An 18,824-nucleotide genomic window follows, 5' to 3' on the forward strand; every position below is an offset into this window, starting at 1 on the left:
TCTTAATTACATTTTTCAGCTTTTAGTGCAAAGTAAAGTACATTGCCGTTGCAATGTGATATTAATATTTGATGTGATGTTAATATTGTTAGGTGATACTTTGAAGTCGAGTAGGGCAAGAAAAAACTTCAAAAGGGAACTAAATGTTGACTTTTCATGAACATCCAATAAATGTAAAAAAAAAAAAAAAGTAAAGTTAAGTAAAATAAGTAATTATTATGGAACGGGGTCATGTTGTCACAGATGAAGCCGAGTGGTTTCTAAAAATAGCTCAAATGAAACCTCATTTCACTTTTTTTTTTTTTTTTTTTTTTCATGGGACGTCGCTGAAATGTTATTTTTAACCCGTCCATATTTTGCCTTTAGAAGCGGATTTGCTTTCACGCTTTCAGTCAGCAAACTCTTTTTTACAAGCCTTACGCATTCAGACCTCCCCCAAGGCTTTCACATGACAGAACGCAGACACAAATGAGATTCGGGGGAACATGCGCTGCATTTACATTGTGGTCGAATGTGCGAATCGGAATCAGATCCAGATTAAACTAAGTTTGCCAATACACATTCAGATGAGCATTTTTTTTTTTTTTTTTAAATCAGTGTATCTTTTCACAAAGTTCTAAACAGATCAATCGTTCATTGGACATGTTGTGTTCATAGGTGCAATTCCGCCTAGCAACAAGACCAATCAGTTATTATTATGAAATGTACTGTGTTTTATTTAATTTTTTTTTTTTTGTAAATTAATTAGCATGAGGATCATTCTGCCTAGCAACAAGAGACAATCATGTGACCGGGAACTTTGTCATGGAATTTGTGTGAAAATGTGTTTTATATTTAATACAGAGAGTCTTGATAGTTCTGTTCGTTTAGCAGAAACCTTTTTTTTTTTTTAAACCACTCCGCCATCCACTGCCCCACAATCGAAATAGTAATTAAATTTTTTTACGCACAGCACCACCTGCTGGAGAAGGAATGTGTGCATTTGTGTTTTAAATTTCATAAAAGAGTTGTCATTTGAGCTCTCGTAGTGCTGCTGTTTTACAAATCTGCCTAGCAACAAGTGACAACAGCAATTCTGTTGTTCTAGGCCCAAAACATTGACCATTTTTTTATCAAACATAAGCGGCTCGGAAAATTTATGGATGGCTATTCTGTGCGTTTCTAGTGAAGCACACCCCCCCCCCCCCACCAATTTACTGTAAATCTAGTTGAGTGAGTCACATGACGAATGCGCACTCTTTATTCATCACGCAGCAGGCAGGCTAAGTTCTACCCACAATGCACCACTTCTTGACCGCCATCCTTGACACACGTGAAATATCGTCACGCTGACTCGATTTCATTAGAGACGTAAGAGGGCTTGACGGGCCGCTCGCTTGCGATTGCCTTCAAAGGCTTTGCGGGAATGTGGGGGAGTGCGGGTGTTGATGTGTGTGCGTGCGTGTTTAACTTAGTGGGAGTGTGTGTGTGTGTATCGAAAGCGATTCTTGTGTAAAGTGTCCCATGTAAGCGAACATTCTTCTTCTTCTTTCTGCCTGCGTCTTTGTATAAAATGGCCGCTCCTGTTTGTTTTGCGCACTAACATAATGAGTTGAGTAAACACTTTTATGTGCGCGCGCGTGCGTGTTGGTTTGATCTCGCTTTGACTTTAAAATGCCTTCAAATCCTCCCTCAAATATTTGGATTGTTTTTAAAAAAACAAAACAAAAAAAAAAACACACACACAACAACAAGAAGCTTGTGTTTGTACGCTTGAAGGAACGTTTGCAAATTGCGTAGCCAACGAAAATGAAACTTCAAATGGTCAAATGCGCTCAAGCGCTGCCTCACCGTCAGAATCGTAACTTTCTGCAAATGACGCTCAATGACGGCATGCGCTCGATCGGCCACCGCCCCAAAATGGGAATCCTGATTTTCATCACCACATTGTTGTCTGTTAGATGGCCATCATCTGGCATTGCCCCATGACTTTTTGGCCCTCAACAGCGCCATCTTCTGGATGTGGTAGGGCACTGCCCCATGAGAAGAATCATATTTGCCGCCGGATCTAGAAAATATTGAGATAGGAATTCGACATCGACAGTGATGGCCGAGAATACAAATTGGATTTTTTTTAAAAATATCTATGTATATTTTTATTTTATTTTATCGCAGCACCACCTGTTAGATATGGTAGGGTGCTGCCCTATGGGAGAAAATGTATCAAATTCGCTTTTGGGGCAGTGCCCAATGTGCCCCAGTTTTTGGGCTTTTCTCCTCAGCCACCCCAATTTGATGTAACAACATTGACATAGCTAAAAAAAAAAAAAATGAAAAAGCCACACTCGGAACTATTTTGTATTTTTTTTCCTCAATTAAAAAAAATATTTCTTTCATTTTGACTAATTCCAAGCCGAATCATGCCGCCGGCTTCTTGTGCCAACGAAACGCTTTTCCAATTTTTTTTCAATATTTTTTTTTACTTTGACTAATTCCGAGCTTTCCAATATATATATATATTTTTTTGAGATTTTTTATTTTGACTAATTTCGAGCCGAATCACGCCGCCGGCTTCCCGCGTCAACGAAACGCTTTTCCAATTTTTTTTCAATATTTTTTTTACTTTGACTAATTCCAAGCTTTCCAATATTTTTTTTTTAATCGATTTTTTATTTTGACTAATTTCAAGCCGAATCACGCCGCCGGCTTCCTGCGTCAACGAAACACTTTTCCAATTTTTTTTCAATATTTTTTTTTACTTTGACTAATTCCAAGCTTTCCAATATATATATATTTTTTTTATAGATTTTTTATTTTGACTAATTCCGAGCCGAATCACGCCGCCAGCTTCCCGCGTCAACGAAACGCTTTTCCAATTTTTTTACAATATATATTTTTTTACTTTGACTAATTCCGAGCTTTCCAATATTTTTTTTTTTAATAGATTTTTTATTTTGACTAATTCCGAGCCGAATCACGCCGCCGGCTTCCCGTGTCAACGAAACGCTTTTCCAATTTTTTTTTCAATATTTTTTTTTACTTTGACTAATTCTGAGCTTTCCAATATATATTTTTTTTATCGATTTTTTTATTTTGACTAATTTCGAGCCAAATCACGCCGCCGGCTTCCAGCGTCAATGAAACGCTTTTCCAATTTTTTTTTTCAATATTTTTTTTTTACTTTAACTAATTCCAAGCTTTCCAATATTTTTTTTTTTAATCGATTTTTTTATTTTGACTAATTTCGAGCCGAATCACGCCGCCGGCTTCCCGTGTCAACGAAACGCTTTGTCCCAAACGAGCGTGGTTCCGCTGGTGCGAACCTTGAAGTGGCCTTGTACTCAAGGTTTTCCGATTGGACTGGAATGTTGTTACATCACGACCCCCCCCATCCCCATCACCTCCACCCCTCTTGCATTTTTTAATAGGCGGTGCTAAAGCTGATGACGTCATCATGGCTTTCCAGGGTTTTGCCACCACTGTGTGTGTGTGTGTGTGTGTTTGTGTGTGACCCACTTTTAACAGACAAAGACAGCAAGGAAAGGGGGGGGGGGTGTGGGGGGCATATGGAAAGTTGAGGAAGTGAAGTGGGTGATAAAGGTGCATGCGGGGGCTTCTGAGGAAGAGGAGGGTGTGAGGAGCAAGCGCATGAGAGAGAGAGAGAGAGAGAGGCGGTGGTGGTGGTGGTGGTGGTGCGAGAGAAGAAGAGCGTCGGTGTGTAAGAGAGGCAGGAAGAGGAAGTGTTTGCGAGAGGGAAGGAAGACAGCGGCTTGACGAGACAGACACGGCGTTGTCTTGCTGCAGCTGAGATGTCTGCACAAAGAGGTGAGTGCGATGATAACACACACACTAGTGTTTATGTGTGTGTGCGTGTGTGTGTTGTGGCTCAGTTTGTGTGATGAACTCAATTGGGATCATTGCTTGGTGATTGATTAGTGGCGCTCGCACTCGTAATGATGTCCTGTTAAGTTAGGTGACTTTGTTTATGTTGCTGGGGGAGAAAAAAATCCCAAGCACATTTTTTTTGCTATCTATCCGTCCATGTGCACGCGTCCCTCCTCTTGTTAGCGTCAACGTCGTCGTGTGACGTTAGCGCAAAATTGTCCAGATTCGAATCTTCTCAATTGAATCGGCAATTCAATTGAGCCGCAATCGTCTCGCGGGCTGATCGTGCGCGCCGTGTGACTTCCTGAGGTCTGGCAGGAACTTTTTTTTTTTTTTTTTTTTTTTTTTGCAGTTTCACATCACTGTCCTGTCATAAACTTTAAAGGGGCGCGTCTGACCTGACTTTGCGGGGACCTTGTGACACGTTGGACCTCCTGCTGTCTTCACTTCCTCTTTCTTCACATCTTCTCGTCGTCGTCGTGTCATCACAAAACTCTTCCCGTGCGAAATGTTGTTTTACTTCCCATCATATTCGTAATCGGGAGCATGACCTCACCACCCAAGCCCTTTTTTTTTCTCTCCTTATAAAACAAGCCACTATTGGATTAAATCAACAATACAACGTTTTACAAAGTGTTTTTCACAGTACAATGATGGCTTGCATGTTAATATGCATAATATTGTGATGGGTCACATTGATAGAAAAATACCCCCCCCCCCCCCAAAAAAAAAGGAAGTATTTAGTCCCAGACTTACCATTGCTGTCAACTAGTGGCCAATCAAACGTTATATCTAGTTTTATTTATTTTTTATTGTATACAATTTTTAATTAAAAAAATCCAGTGACTAATTTCTATTTAACTTTTTTTTAATTAAAAAAAAATAGTTTAAACTATTTAAAGTAAAAAGTAGCATACCCTGAACATTTGTTGCATTTTTATTTTTAATAAAATAATACTAAAAATATAATCTTTCAACATTTATAGACAATTTTAATGTTAACAAATGTGGGGATAATTAAAAAAAATATACTTAAAATTAAAAAAAATAGTGTGCTGTTTGTGCGTTAAGCTGATGCCTTTTTATTTTAAAATACTATTTTTTTATTTAAAAGAAAACTGTTTAAAATATTTAAAATAAAAAATCTGATATCCTGTACCGTTGAACTTTTGTTCCATTTTATTTTGAAATAGCACTTTAAAATTAAAAAAAAAAAAATAGTGTGCTGTTTGTGCATTAAGCTGATGCCTTTTTATTTTAAAATACTCTTTTTTTATTAAAAAAAAACTGTTTAAAATATTTAAAATAAAAAATCTGATATCCTGTACCGTTGAACTTTTGTTCCATTTTATTTTGAAATAACACAAGTCTGCCATCTTTCACCACTTGAACATGATCGAATCGTCTTTTGATGCGAATACAAATGAAGTGCTGGCAATTAGAAACAATAAAAAGCGTTCTGTCATTCTTTAGACAATTTTTGCTTTAATGTAAAAGCCAGCATGTGCGTTCTATTACACACAAACAAACACTTGCTTCCATTTTGCACGTTTTAAATTGTAACCTCTTTTTTCGCTCATGTTTTTCAAGCATCTGAAGTCATGCGAGGTGAAGCGAAAAAGTGTCAAAGATGTCGGATGGCGTGCGACGTTTTGCATCCAACTCGTGTTGTCGTGTTTAACTAAAGTCTAAAGTCACACATGAACTTTGGATGTTTGCTGGCTCAAACAACGACGAGACAAGTTGCTCATTCACGTTGAAGGGAAGTCAAATAAATAAATAAAAAGAGAACATATTTGTAAAGCAAAAGCATTTTTTGACTTTTAAAGGGAGATTAAAAAAATAAAAACATTTATTACATTTTTTTAATTTATTTGTTTTTTTAAAAAAAAAAAGGAGAGCAATGATGATGTCAAATCGAATGAACAATACTGAGCTCTCCTGGAAAAAAATAAAAAATAAAAATAAATAAAATAAAGGGAGATTCACTAGATGGAATTTTTGTCAACTTTTATTTTGGGGAATTCTATATAATTAAGATTTTATTTTGCTGATATTGTTTTTGTTTTCCTTCATTTTATTCACTTTTCCTGATTTGCATCAAACGGGGGGAAACAAGGGAGCGCTTTTAGGAACGTCTCCACAAATTTGCAGGCCAGTCACACGCACGCGCACACACACACACACACGCAGCGGCAGTCAGTCAGTCAGTCAGTCAGTCAGTCAGTCGGGCAGGGGATCCCGATCCGTCACAGCGATGACATCATCTCCTCGGTACTAAACGAGCGGCAAACAAGGGAGTCCCCCACTTCCTGTGTGCAGCTGGGCTGCTCTGATTGGTTGGCGGGGGAAGAAGGTGTCGCCATGGAAACCTCGCGGAGGGCGGCGGGGCGTTCATTCCAAACTTGCACCGCCAAGCGGCCACTCGCAACTTGCGGAGGCTTCTTCTTCCTTCTTTTTGGCTTTTCTGTCACTTGACTGGAGGTAAGCCGGCGCCAATTCTCTCCTCTGTTCTTCTTGGCGACGCGCCGCGAACGCCGGCGAATGCAACCTGTTGCAGCCTTGCGCAAACACCACGCCGGATCTCCGCGCGTGCGCGTGCGCGCGCCGGTGCGTGTGTCTTTCCCATTAGTAAACAGTTGAAAAGCTCTAAACACACGGGGGAGAAAAAAAATGAGGAAATCCGCCACGCCGGCGTCTAGCTTTTCAAATGATAAAACCGGTGACGGCGTGCAGGCTTCAACAAACACTTTTTAGCATAACGGCCGTTTGGAGAGTCACAAGCGACTTGATATGCCGGCAGGAATTTTGTCGGATTTCATATGAGAAACAAAGTTGTGTTTCTTGGTTCACCGACGAGGAGGTAACTTTTTTTAACTTTTTCTCTTTATCATTAACCCATTGACGGCTATTGACGTCAGAAATTCATTTGAACTATTTCTATTAGTTTCACATTTTTTTTCTACTTTTGTCAACAAGAGTATGAAAACCTTTCTTTTTTTTTTAATTATACATTTAGAATAGATATAAAATGCGTGATTAATCATGAGTTAACTATTAAAGTCATGCGATTAATTACAATTAAAAAATTCAATTGCCTGACACGACTTAAAGATAATTAAAAATTGGGGGCGTCAGGCAATAAAAAATTTTCATCGGAATTAATCGCATGACTTCACAAATTTTGTATCTGTTCTAAATGTACAATAAAAAAAAAAAAGGTTTTCATACTCTTGTTAACAAAAGTAGAAAAAAAAATGTTAAACTAATAGAAATAGTTCAAATGAATTTTTGACGTTCATAGCCGTCAATGGCAGTGAATGAGTTAACGGTGTTAAATTCTTAACATTTCTAACTCTTAACTTCTTAGCAGCCTGTTTTCCACAATGATTTGATTTTTGATGCGGCGGGCTTAGTGTTGGAAAACTTTTTTTGTGTGTGTGATGTGAACCTAATTTTTTACATTTCTACCATCTTTGATATGAAATGCGACATTTGGGTTGAAATGTGTTTTCTTTAAAAAAAAAAAAATTTAACTTTTTTTTGTTTTGTTTTTTGGATGTGAAGATGCTTTTCTTGACACACAAATGTGCATTTTTAGTATGAAATCTGATTAAGTTGTTATCATTAGGACAACAACAAGCGCAGTACAACACGGCCGCTCTTGCGTTACTAAGCAACATTTGCACACACACACACACACACACACACACACACACATCTGGACATAAACCCGCATAACGCTAACCCCTTCTTCCTCTTTCCCTTCTCCTTTTTTTTTTGTGCCCCCGGCCTCCTATTTCCTGTCTGTGTGGCGACGCGGCCCCCCCCACCAGCAGACATGAAAGAGAAGAACCTGTGGCACAAGTCCGCCATGGTGGTGTTGGCCGCCATTGGCGTGATTGCCGTGGTCGCCCTGGTGGTGGTCACAGTGGTCCAGAACATGCCTCTGTCACAAAAGTACAAGGTCAGATGGGTTTTGATGTGGAATAGTTCTAGTGCAAAAAAAAAAAAGAAACATTATTTTTAGTAGGAGATTAACTCATTCACTGCCATTGACGACTATAGACGTCAAAAATTCATGTGAACTATTCTATTAGTTTAACACTTTTTTCATTTAATTTCATTTTTTATGAAAACCTAGAATTTTTTTATTGTACATTTATAACAGATAAAGAATTAGCATGCAATTAATTACGATTAAACGTCCCTTATTTAAAAAAAATATTTTTTTTTATTAGGCCCGTCAGGCGATTAAGTTTTTTAATTGTAATTAATCATATGACTTCACTAGTAAACTAGCGATTAATCACAAATTTTATATCTGTTCTAAATTTACAATACATTTTTTCTAGGTTTTCATACTCTTGTTAGCAAAAGTGGAAAAAAATGTTAAACTAATAGAAATAGTTTAAATGAATTTTTGACGTCTATAGCCGTCAATGGCAGTGAATGAGTTAATGTGGACAAATCTGATCGGCAGTTCTTGTAATATTTTTCTCGCGTTTGTTGGCCAAAAACGGCCGATGATGTCATGACTTGACAATCCCCGGCGTCACATCTGCTCACCATTAGCATCTCCAAAGCTGTTTAAGTAAACACTTCCAGTTGCACCAAACAACTTCTCAGCGTGTCTGCACGTGCTCAGTGGACGCGTGTCGCTGTTGTAAACGTCACACGAAGACAGACCAGGTTTTGTGTTTGGCAACAGTACGGCATCGTTCTGGACGCCGGCTCGTCGCACACCACCGTCTTCATCTACGAGTGGCCCGCCGAGAAGGACAACAACACGGGTCGGGCCCAGCAGAAACACGCTTGCAATGTCAAGGGTACGTACGCGAACGCGCTTTCAACGTTTTCATTGATGACTTGTGGGAATGACGCTTTCAAATTCAAACGCCAAAAAAGTAGCATGCAAGAAACACTACATGTGACTAAATTCATGATTTTGATTAAAAATAAGTTTGATGCTGACGGTCAAAATTTGTATACATTTTACAGATTGTCACCAAAAGTTTACATTAAATTTGTATTTCTTTAGGGAAATGATAAGGACTACTATGAATTCATAATAGCACCGGAATAAAGTTGTGTCTTCAAGATTGTCATATGTCTTAAAAAAAAAAAATTTTTTAATGCACACAAAAAAATCTCCCCCAAAAAGTTCCTATTTTTTTAGGCGAAAAAAATATATATTTTTGGGGGAGATCAAAATTGCAATTTATTAGTCATAATCTAGTAAGAATTTTAAGTCTTTATATTACAAAAATTAAGTCAGAAATTATTAGGGTTTTTTTTTAAATTTTACTTAAATTTTTTATTTTGTTTTTTCAAGATTGTCGCATGTCTTATTTTTTTTTTAATTGCAAGGAAGAAGTTGTAACCACCCCAAAAAAGTTGCTCCTATTTTTTTTAGGCGAAAAAATATATATATTTTTGGGGGAGATCAAAATTGCAATTTATTAGTCATAATCTAGTAAGAATTTTAAGTCTTTATATTACAAAAATTAAGTCAGAAATTATTAGATTTTTTTCTTAAAAATTTATTTTGTTTTTTCAAGATTGTCGCATGTTTTATTTTTTTTTAATTGCAAGGAAGAAGTTGTAACCCCCCCCCAAAAAAAGTTGCTCCTATTTTTTTTAGGCAAAAAAAATTATAAATATTCTTTTTTATTTAATCAAAATTGTAATTTATAAATCATAATCTGAGAATCAACATATTTTAGTTTTTTCGAGAAAACAACTGGCCACCCCCCAAAAAAATTGTAATCTAGATTGTGATGATTTTTTTCTTCTACAAAATAATATCGGGTTAAATATAACCCGATATGGGTTAAAAATAGCCCCAAATCAAATAGCAGTTTCAAGCATTTACATCAATTTGAACATTAATTTGAGGTCAATCGCACAGCAGTGTGATGTCATTGTTGATCTGTGATGTCGCCAGAAAGTGTCAAAATGGCCGCCCCCTGAGATCGATCAAAACAGGCACATTTGGCTGCTGTTCTACTTGTGTGCTAGTTTGACTAACTAACAAGATTCACACTTTAAACGTGAGTTTTTTTCCCCCTGTGGCAGGTCCGGGTATCTCCAGCTATGCGGGAACGCCGTGGAAAGCCGGCCAGTCTTTGAGGGAGTGCATGCGGGAGGCCGAGGAGAACATTCCCGAGAAACGACACGCCCAGACGCCGCTCTACCTGGGCGCCACCGCCGGGATGAGATTACTGGAGTAAGCAAGGATGCCATCTATCTAATTTTGCTAAGTACTCCAACAGCTATGCTAGTTCCGTTAGCATTAAGCTAGCTTGTTGTGAAGTTCACTGCCACAGCCATCCCGCACTTAAATACACATTTTCGCTCTCAATTCAAGATTTTAAAAAAAATCCGTTTGTATCATTTGTTATTATGTTATTTTAGAGCGATCTAGAATGTCTTAACAAGAATGAGCAAGCGCAAAACTTTTACAACAAATCCTGAGTATCAGCCAAATTTCACAACGTCATTTAAGTGGTCATCAGTGCGCCCTCCAGTGGACAAAATTAGCAACAACACTTAATTTGAGTGGACCCCGTGATGGGCCGAATGATTTATTTTTGCGTGTGTGTGCGTAGGATGAAGAACAGCTCGGCATCTGAGGAAGTGTTCCGGGCCGTGTCGGAGACCCTGCAGACCTTCCCCTTCTCCTACCAGGGCGCCAGGATCCTCAGCGGCCAGGACGAGGGCGCCTTCGGATGGGTCACCGTCAACTACTTGGACGAGCGCCTCAAACAGGTCCTGACGCAAGACTCGCCGGTTGCCGTCTGCTTTGTTTTTCATCGGCCGGCTTGCGCCGCACATCCCACTTTGATGCCTGTGTGTGCGCGCGCGCAGGGCCTGAAGACCACGGGGGCCCTGGACCTCGGCGGGGCGTCCACCCAGATCAGCTTTGTGTCCAAAGTGTTCGACGGCGCCGAGTCGCCGGGCAACTCGGTGACCTTCCGGCTGTACGGAAACGACTACAACCTTTACACGCACAGCTTCCTGTGTTACGGGAAGGATCAGGCCCTCAGAATGGCGCTGGCGCACCACACTCAGGTACACGCCCTTTCAACGCCTGACCTTTTTTTTTTTTTTTTTTTTTTTGGTGTTCCATTCATACGGAAACGGATGAGAAGGTGTGGCTTGTTTTTTGGTTCGTCTCTGTCATGGAGCTTGCATTTTGTACTAGCAATTGTTCATGTAGGGAAATTATTATTGAATTGAATTGAATTGAATTTATTTATTTATTTATTTAAAAGGGACCATGCATATTAATCAACATTTTACAATGTAAATGTGCCCAAGTTAGCTAAGTCAAGCTAATTTTCATTAACAGCCTAAAATGAGTCATTAAAGTGATGTGGAAGAATTCAAAGAGGCAAATTTTTCTTTTTTTTTAGCTCAAAGATAAAAAGAATGTAGAAAAAAGTCAGATTTTAGTTTTTTTTTTCAAAGTTTTTTTCTTCTGTGTTTTTTTTTGTGGTGAAAAAAAATCGATTTTTTTTTCCACATTAAAAATGTAGCAGAGCAAAAAGTCACATTTTGAAGAAAAAAAAACTATATTACGAGAATAAAGTCGTATTCTTTCAGTTACGTCAGATTTTTAAGTTGCATTTTTCTGATAAACAGATTTTTCGGGAGAAAAATGTATTCTTACAAAATAATGTTTTCGACATTTTAAAAAATATATTACAAGTATGTCATATTTTTAAAATAAGTATTTTTTCTTCATTAAGAAAACAAAAAATTAACCTCTTATCATTCTTTTTCTCTTTTTTTTTTTAACCCTAACCTCTTATCATTCCTGCCATTTTTTTGCCAAAAATGCCTACAAAAAGTGCACCCAGAGTAAATTTGAATCTGTTCTTGAACCATTCGGAGTATCAGCATAGTTTTGGTCTCTTTTTAAAGATAACACTTTGATTTTTTCTCCCAAAAAGTCAAAATCTGTTTCAGTGCTACTTTAAAGGAGGGGAAAAGTCAGAATTGAATAAAAAAAAAAAAAATATATATATATTTTTAAATGAAGTTACTGGTATAGAGGGAAAAAAAAGTCAAGACAAAAAGTCAGAATTTAAAGACTTAAAAAAAAAAAAAAAAAAGTTATAGAGGAAAAAATCAAGATTTAGGGGGATTTTTTTTTCAAAGTAATACGAAGAAGACAGAAAGTCAGAATTTTAAGGGGAAAAAAAATGTTTTAATTTGAATTACAGAGGGAAAAAATCAGAATTGAATAAAAAAAATTTAAATGAAGTTACTGGTATAGAGAAAAAAAAGTCAAGACAAAAAGTACAAATTTAAAGACTTAAAAAAAAAAAAAAAAAAATAGTTATAGAGGAAAAATGAATTTAGAATTTAGATGAATTTTCAGGAGTTCAAAATAAAATAGTGCTTTTCACTTTGATCTTTTTTTTTTAATTTTAATTTAGGAAAAATAATGACAATATTTTGACAGTGTTTGCGTCCTATTTTGTCGTGCGCGATGTGCTAATTTTCCGTTCTTTCTCTTGTTCACGGCCAGTCGGGTCCTCCGTCAATCCAGGACCCGTGCGTCCACCCCGGCTACGTCGCAACCAAAGACTACTCGGAGCTCTACGACAGCCCCTGCGTGTCGGATAGGAAGCCTCGGGGAGCCCCCGAGTCCTTCCTGCACACGGGGAAAGGAAACTTCCAACAATGCCAGGACGTCGTCCGCAGCCTCTTCAACTTCAGCCAGTGCAAATACAGCCGGTGCTCCTTCAACGGGGTCTACCAGCCGCCTCTGCAGGGGCTCTTCGGAGTAAGTAGACGAGCACAATGTCGAAACGGACAAACATTAAATAGCGGCCTTTCGCCCTCATGCTAAAATACAAATTGATTTCGATGATAGAAATGTGAAAATGAGGTCAAGTCATTAAAGCAGATTCATTATTATGATTATTATTATTAACGTTTTGTTGCGATCTTGCGTGTTTTGTCAGGCGTTCTCGGCGTACTACTACACCATGAGCTTCTTCAACCTCACCGACACGTCCATCCCTCTGGACACCGTCAAAGAAAGGATAGCGCGATTCTGCGCCACACCCTGGCAGCAGGTGAGCAAAATGTGTTTGCACTCCGTGCACACGTGCACGTGTATCCTGCATTGGATGGTTCCGTATTTTGTGTGAACGGCTGCAGGTGAAGCTGCAGAATCCCGGCACCAAGTTGAAGTATTTGGTGGGCTATTGTTTTGCCGGCACCTACCTCATCACGTTGCTGACGGATGGATACAACTTCACCTCCCAAACCTACTCCAACATCAATTTCATACACAAGGTACGTTGCCCTTAGTCTCCTGTTGGATCAATGGCGTTTTTTTCCCTATGGCCAACAGCCACTTCTTCATTAAATACACCGTGGCGCTATTTTTCTGCTGCCCTTAGTCTCCTCCAGGATTAAATTAGTCTCATGACCATTTTCAATTATTTTTTGCTCCTTACCTTTACTGTTTGCCAGAATCTCCATATTGCTGTCATTTTCTTGCCGCCATCTTAAATTAAATGTCTCATGCATGTACATAAATCAATTATTATACGCCACAGTCTCCATTTCGCTGCAGCGCTCCTTTAGTCTCCACTTGGATAAATTGTGTCCATTTTTTTTCTATCCTTAGTCTCCTTTAGATCAAATGTTTCATTACAATGGAAATGTTTTTTTTATTTTTATTCTCAGCGCCAACTCTGTTTTGACTTGTTATCTTTCGATGTCACTGATTGCCAGATCAAAGGAAGCGACGCGGGTTGGACTCTGGGCTACATGCTCAACCTGACCAACATGATTCCGGCCGAGGCCCCCGACACGCCGCCGCTGCCCTACGCCGGCTACGTGGCCATCATCACCGTCACCGTCATCTTACTCCTGGTCGTCCTGTTGCTCGCCGTACGCGTCATCAGGCCCGGCTGCTTCAAGCGGCCGCGCGTCATCTAGAGGACGCTTCGGAGGACTCCGCGTGAACTCTCATGTCAATATAAGACTTTATAAATTAATTAGCCAACTGTTTATACACACACACTTATGGTTGATAAAAATGTCTTTTAATATTTTTTTGGGGTTGATAGATCCATGTAATGTACAAAATATACCCAAAAAAGTATCTGTGGCTTGGATTGGAGCCAATACAAACATTTAATAATTTTATTTGCCTCAAGGGGGTGTGATTTAATTTTGTAAATCAGATTGTGTAAAAAAAAAAAAAAATCTTGCTTTATTTTAAGGCCACTGAAGTGTATTGATGGCCCAGTTCTACCTACTTTAATTTTGAAAATGCTGCCCTCTTGTGTTCAAATCCATATTGCACATGGAAAATGATGTGCCTTCACAAAATGATAGTAACAGTTTTGTAACAATGTTTCTTACTACCTCTTGTAGAAACTACACCATAAAACTGTGACTTAAATTATTCAAATAGCTAAATGTTTTTTTTTTTTTTTTTTTTTAAATAAGTCACACAATGAATTTGCACTTTAAAAAAAAGTGAAGTCCACCTTTTAGGTTTTACAGTTGCTTTGCAAGAAATAACTTTTTTTTTTTTTTGCCTTGCTGTTCAGTAACTAATGTGTGATCTTATGTAGCAGGCCTTGGCGGAGGTCTGCCATCAACACGGACCACTTTGTCAAATTTTGTTTGGTAAAGGAAGTTAGCTTAAGGCTGCAACGTGCAGGTAAGGCGTTTCTAAATACGAGGTCGTGGGACGACGCGCTTCCTCTACCAGCCTCCATTTTGGCAGGAAGTGGAAACTGAGCAGCCCTTCCTCTGCATTCACGCCCGAACTCTTATCTGCGGGGAATGTTCTGACCAGGGAGAAAAAATAAATACATCACAGTACATTCGGCCTCCTTATCAGATTTGTGGAAGGTATTTTCAAGCATGCTCGCTAATGTCAGCTGCAGCCCGCTATCCATTTTAGTATCAAAATAGCACTTTGCCGTTCATCCCAGCAACAGAAAAGTCAATAACAGCACGCGTAAGCCCGACATCGCATCGCAAGTGACCATTTTGCATTGCATTAGTTGAGCTTCCCGTTGAGGGGGGACGCGAGCATGTACGGCCTGCCGCCGTTCCGCATGGTGTCGGCCTGCTCCGACACGGACGGGATGACGCGGTCGCACGCGTCGCTGGGGTGTTCCCGCTCGATGATGACGGCCGTCTCGGCGTCCAGCTCGCGCAGGTCGTCCCAGTAAAAGCGCTGACGCAGGCGCCTCATCTGCGGCAGCTCCACGCACGTCTCCATCAGCACCAGCATGCACACGAGGCCCAGTAGCAGGTACGCTGGAATGCGCGCACACACACAAACACACAGATTTAGCATGCTAATATCAGGGATGTGATTTGACCAAAGTGAAATTATCTGAAAATTTAGCCGGGGGGTCTGGGGGCCGCTGGCACCCAGCTAGGTCCAGGGTTTTCCGGGTTTTCCGTGTTTTTAAGTACTTTCAATGCACTCACATGACAAAGAAATAGACAAAACAACAGCATAAATTTTCAATGTATATTGAACTATCCCATATAAAATGGCAGTTTTAGTCAACTCAAAATCAGTCACATTCAAAAACATTGGACTGCCTTTGCTTTTAAAAACTATCACTGAGAATATCATCATATCTAACTAATGTGATTACTAAGTTAACACATAAATAATGTTGAAGAGTTCAAATTTCATGAACAAATATTTGTATCATGACCAAATGAAAAGTAACTCATATTAGAGCATACCACAAATGTCTTTGTTATAGCAGAAGATGTTATCTGTCGGAGTCATGTGCATACACAATGAACTACTAAAAAAAAAAAAATAAATCAGAATTTTTTTTTTTGGGGGGGGGAGATAAAAAAAGCGGAATTCCGCGAATTAGCGGAAAAATCACATCCCTGTAATATGCTAAACTACAATAGTAAAATAATGACATGTTATGTATTGAGGACCAAATTTGCCCAAAAAATGGAAATAAAAAATATAATAAAAAAATAAATAAATGTAAATAGCAAAAATTGAAGCTCCACCCCTTAGTTCAACTTAATTACTTGTCACTACAATGCCACTAGATGGCGCCAAAACACTCTTTTTCAAAATGCCAGTTTTTCATCAAACGACAAAAAGATCTGTGCTTACAAGTGATGGCCAGCTTGTAGAGCTGCCGATGAGGATTGTCCTCCGTGCTGTGACTCTCTCCCGGGACGTAATCTCCCAGCCCAATGGTGGTCAAAGAGATAAAGCAGAAGTAGAGGGACTCCAGGTAGTTCCAGTCCTGCTCGATCGTGAAGAAGATCCACGCCGGGATGATGAGGACGACGAGGGCCACCACCCCCGCAAGGACCGCCGCGTGGATGGCGGCAAACTTGGCCTTGGATACGGCCCAGCGCCGGGGGATGTGGGCCAGGGGGCGGCGGGTGACCAACATCATGACCCTCTGCACCACGGCCGACAGGAAGAAGAGGGTGAGCGGGATTCCCACCACGGAGTAGAAGATGCAAAAGGCTTTTCCTTCATCCGACAGAGGGACGGTATGGCCGTAGCCTAAACACAAACAAACACGTCAACATCCAAATGGCAAGGAAGCCGACAAAGGCTTGATGAGCAAAAGTTGTAAGAGGTGACTTTCAAATGTCATACATCACATAAAAAAAAAAAAAAAACTGAACACAAAGTATAACCTACAGTGTTGATAAAAAAGTCCCCGTGTGACTCCAAAAATGTCAGCAAACGCCATTTAGAACATCTGAATTTCATTTGAGGTTAATCACAGGCACTTTGAAAAGTGGCAGGTTTATGCTGACTCCAATTGAACATGAGTTTGTTGTTGGTTCATTCTGAACACAGCCGCATTCCCAAGTAAGAGGGTTTGTTCATTCTTTTTTGTTGTTGTAGGTCACATGAATGGGTGGAACACTTTTGAAGTTATTTATCTTGTCTAATTATTATTATTTTTTTCAATATCAAGAACAAGGGTGTGTAGCCTTTCTTTCCCTTCACATTTGCTGGAACATGTAACAAATGTATTGGGGACGTGCAGCTTTTATTCACTTTTCACTTCAAGAATACTTTTGCATGCGTCATTTCAGGTACAGCAACAACAGCATATCATGGAATGTCAATGTACCGGATGCATTTGAAATGAGTCCAATTTCTTTTCACTGCACACAGTAAAACCGTAAGTGTGAATTTAACGCCCATAGTGTTAAATTTAACATTTTCCCTGAGTTTCTATAGTTCACACCAGTTAAATTTACACTTTTAAAAGTGTACTGTATAGTGTGTGTATAGTGTTATTTGACACATAAAATTGAACTTTTTACATTTTACAGTGTTATCTAATTTGAACAATCATGGTATTTTTTCCACATTATCAGTGTTATTTCTATTTCTTAACACTTAAAAGTGTTATTTCCTTCCATTTGTTGTGTTAATTTCTCACAGTTTTGTTGTTACTTATAACCACAAAGTATTATTTTCATTCCTTTTTTTGGGGGGGTGTCAATTTCTCGCAGTGTTAAAGTTACTTCTTGACAAGTATTTATTTTCTAACCCAAATGGAGACAGTGGGACTCGAACCTAGTACCTACCGCTTGGGGGGGGGCGCAACAAAACTAACTAGTACGCCGCAAAATCACGGCAAAAATATCCACTTCGTTTTTAGTTTTACAGAAAAATAATGAACATAAATTGAAATCCGGAAACTTTTTGTTTTATGTCTCACAAGCTTTTTCTATGTTAACTCATGAACACCCCCCCCCAATAGCTACATTTGTACCCTGATACTTGATTTACATAATTCAGTAACAAAAAGTGGCCCTTTTTATACGATTATTCGCATAATTAGCTGTATATCCTTAATGATTAATATAAATGTACATTTATTTTACAGGGGGGGAAATATAGCCCCATAAAATGCCTTGTCATCGGTCAAATGTTTTTAAAACATTTTTAATGGCCACTGGTGGATCCTTCAAATGGCCATTTTGTCCCCCCCATTTTGACCATTCGCGCCACAGCGTCTAAAATGGCCTCCCCCTTCCGGTCGTCACAACTGCCCGCTCTACCCCAAAAGTGGGCCCCTTGATTGCCAAGCAAGCCTCACCTGTGGTGGTCAGCACAGTGCTGGTGAAGAACAGCGACGACACGAAGTCCCAGTTGCGATGGGTTCGTTTGCCCACCACCGACACGCCATAGTTGTTGGCCTTCAGCGTGCGCGCCAGGAGCTCCTGCAGGCTGGCGTCCGACACGCAGGTGTTGTTGGCCAGGAAGTCCCGGCGGGTGGCCTCCAGTTCATCGCGGAGTTGGATCTCGTAGGGAAGCTCGACGGCGGAGAAGATGCCGGCGCCGACCAGCACGTACGCGACGTAGGCGAGCACCAGCAGCGCGAAGTTGAGCAACGGCCGGTGGTCTTCGGCGAAGCGAGCGCAGACTCCCCCCATAGCGTGGAAACCGAGACCAAAAACAAACAAACAAAAAAACCCCACCTCAAAATAGAAAGAAATGGAACCAAATCGACCGGCGGTGGCGACTTCTTCCTTGTTCGTCACATCACCGAGGAGGAAGTGGTGACGTCACTCACCTGGACAGGTGCTTGTTTTAAAAGGCGATTTAACTCAAATGTCCGCCGTAAAACACCTTTTTAAGTGTATATTCATCCTTACTTGAAAGGTTGTAACTCTGGCTTGGTTTTGTGGTTTTTAAGTGATTTAAATCAGGGGAATAGCAGGGGGAAACAAAATTGCGCGTGCGACCGGCTTGAACCGGTTCAACTGGTTTTGGGCTTGAATCACAACAAAGGACAAACATGGGACACTTGATTAGGTACACCTGCACAACCCAAACCAATGGCATCTTTATTTGATTAAACTGAATATTTTTCTCGTTTTAATTTCCAGCCACTCCCATGGCACATCACGAGAGATCAGGTGTGCCGAGGAATATGATCCCC

General features: G+C 39.7%; 2 protein-coding genes across 9 annotated transcripts; one reads left to right on the forward strand and one right to left on the reverse strand.

The window, feature by feature from the left end:
* The first annotated feature begins 1,214 nt into the window (after window positions 1-1,214).
* entpd1 (ectonucleoside triphosphate diphosphohydrolase 1) lies at window positions 1,215-14,727 on the forward strand. Of its 8 annotated transcripts, none has more exons than XM_077551209.1 (10): window positions 1,219-3,804; window positions 7,701-7,831; window positions 8,576-8,693; window positions 9,943-10,093; window positions 10,476-10,635; window positions 10,735-10,938; window positions 12,404-12,661; window positions 12,843-12,956; window positions 13,042-13,179; window positions 13,624-14,727. In XM_077551209.1, the coding sequence occupies exons 1-10, from the start codon at window positions 3,789-3,791 to the stop codon at window positions 13,828-13,830; spliced, it is 1,497 nt and encodes a 498-aa protein (XP_077407335.1). In that variant the 5' UTR covers window positions 1,219-3,788; the 3' UTR covers window positions 13,831-14,727. The 8 variants fall into 8 exon arrangements, with proteins under 8 accessions (XP_077407330.1, XP_077407331.1, XP_077407335.1 ...); XM_077551210.1 differs by having other exon boundaries at window positions 1,220-3,804; window positions 7,704-7,831; XM_077551204.1 differs by having other exon boundaries at window positions 1,215-3,804; window positions 10,476-10,938.
* On the reverse strand, window positions 13,916-18,315 carry LOC144038610 (potassium channel subfamily K member 1-like). Its single transcript, XM_077551219.1, has 3 exons — window positions 17,979-18,315; window positions 16,013-16,417; window positions 13,916-15,171 (listed from the first exon to the last, which is right to left on the reverse strand). Exons 1-3 carry the CDS (start codon window positions 18,313-18,315, stop codon window positions 14,909-14,911), a joined length of 1,005 nt encoding a protein of 334 aa, XP_077407345.1. The 3' UTR covers window positions 13,916-14,908.
* Between the last annotated feature and the right edge of the window lie 509 nt (window positions 18,316-18,824).

This window comes from Vanacampus margaritifer, chromosome 18, assembly GCF_051991255.1.
Source record: "Vanacampus margaritifer isolate UIUO_Vmar chromosome 18, RoL_Vmar_1.0, whole genome shotgun sequence".
Lineage (NCBI taxonomy): Eukaryota > Metazoa > Chordata > Actinopteri > Syngnathiformes > Syngnathidae > Vanacampus > Vanacampus margaritifer.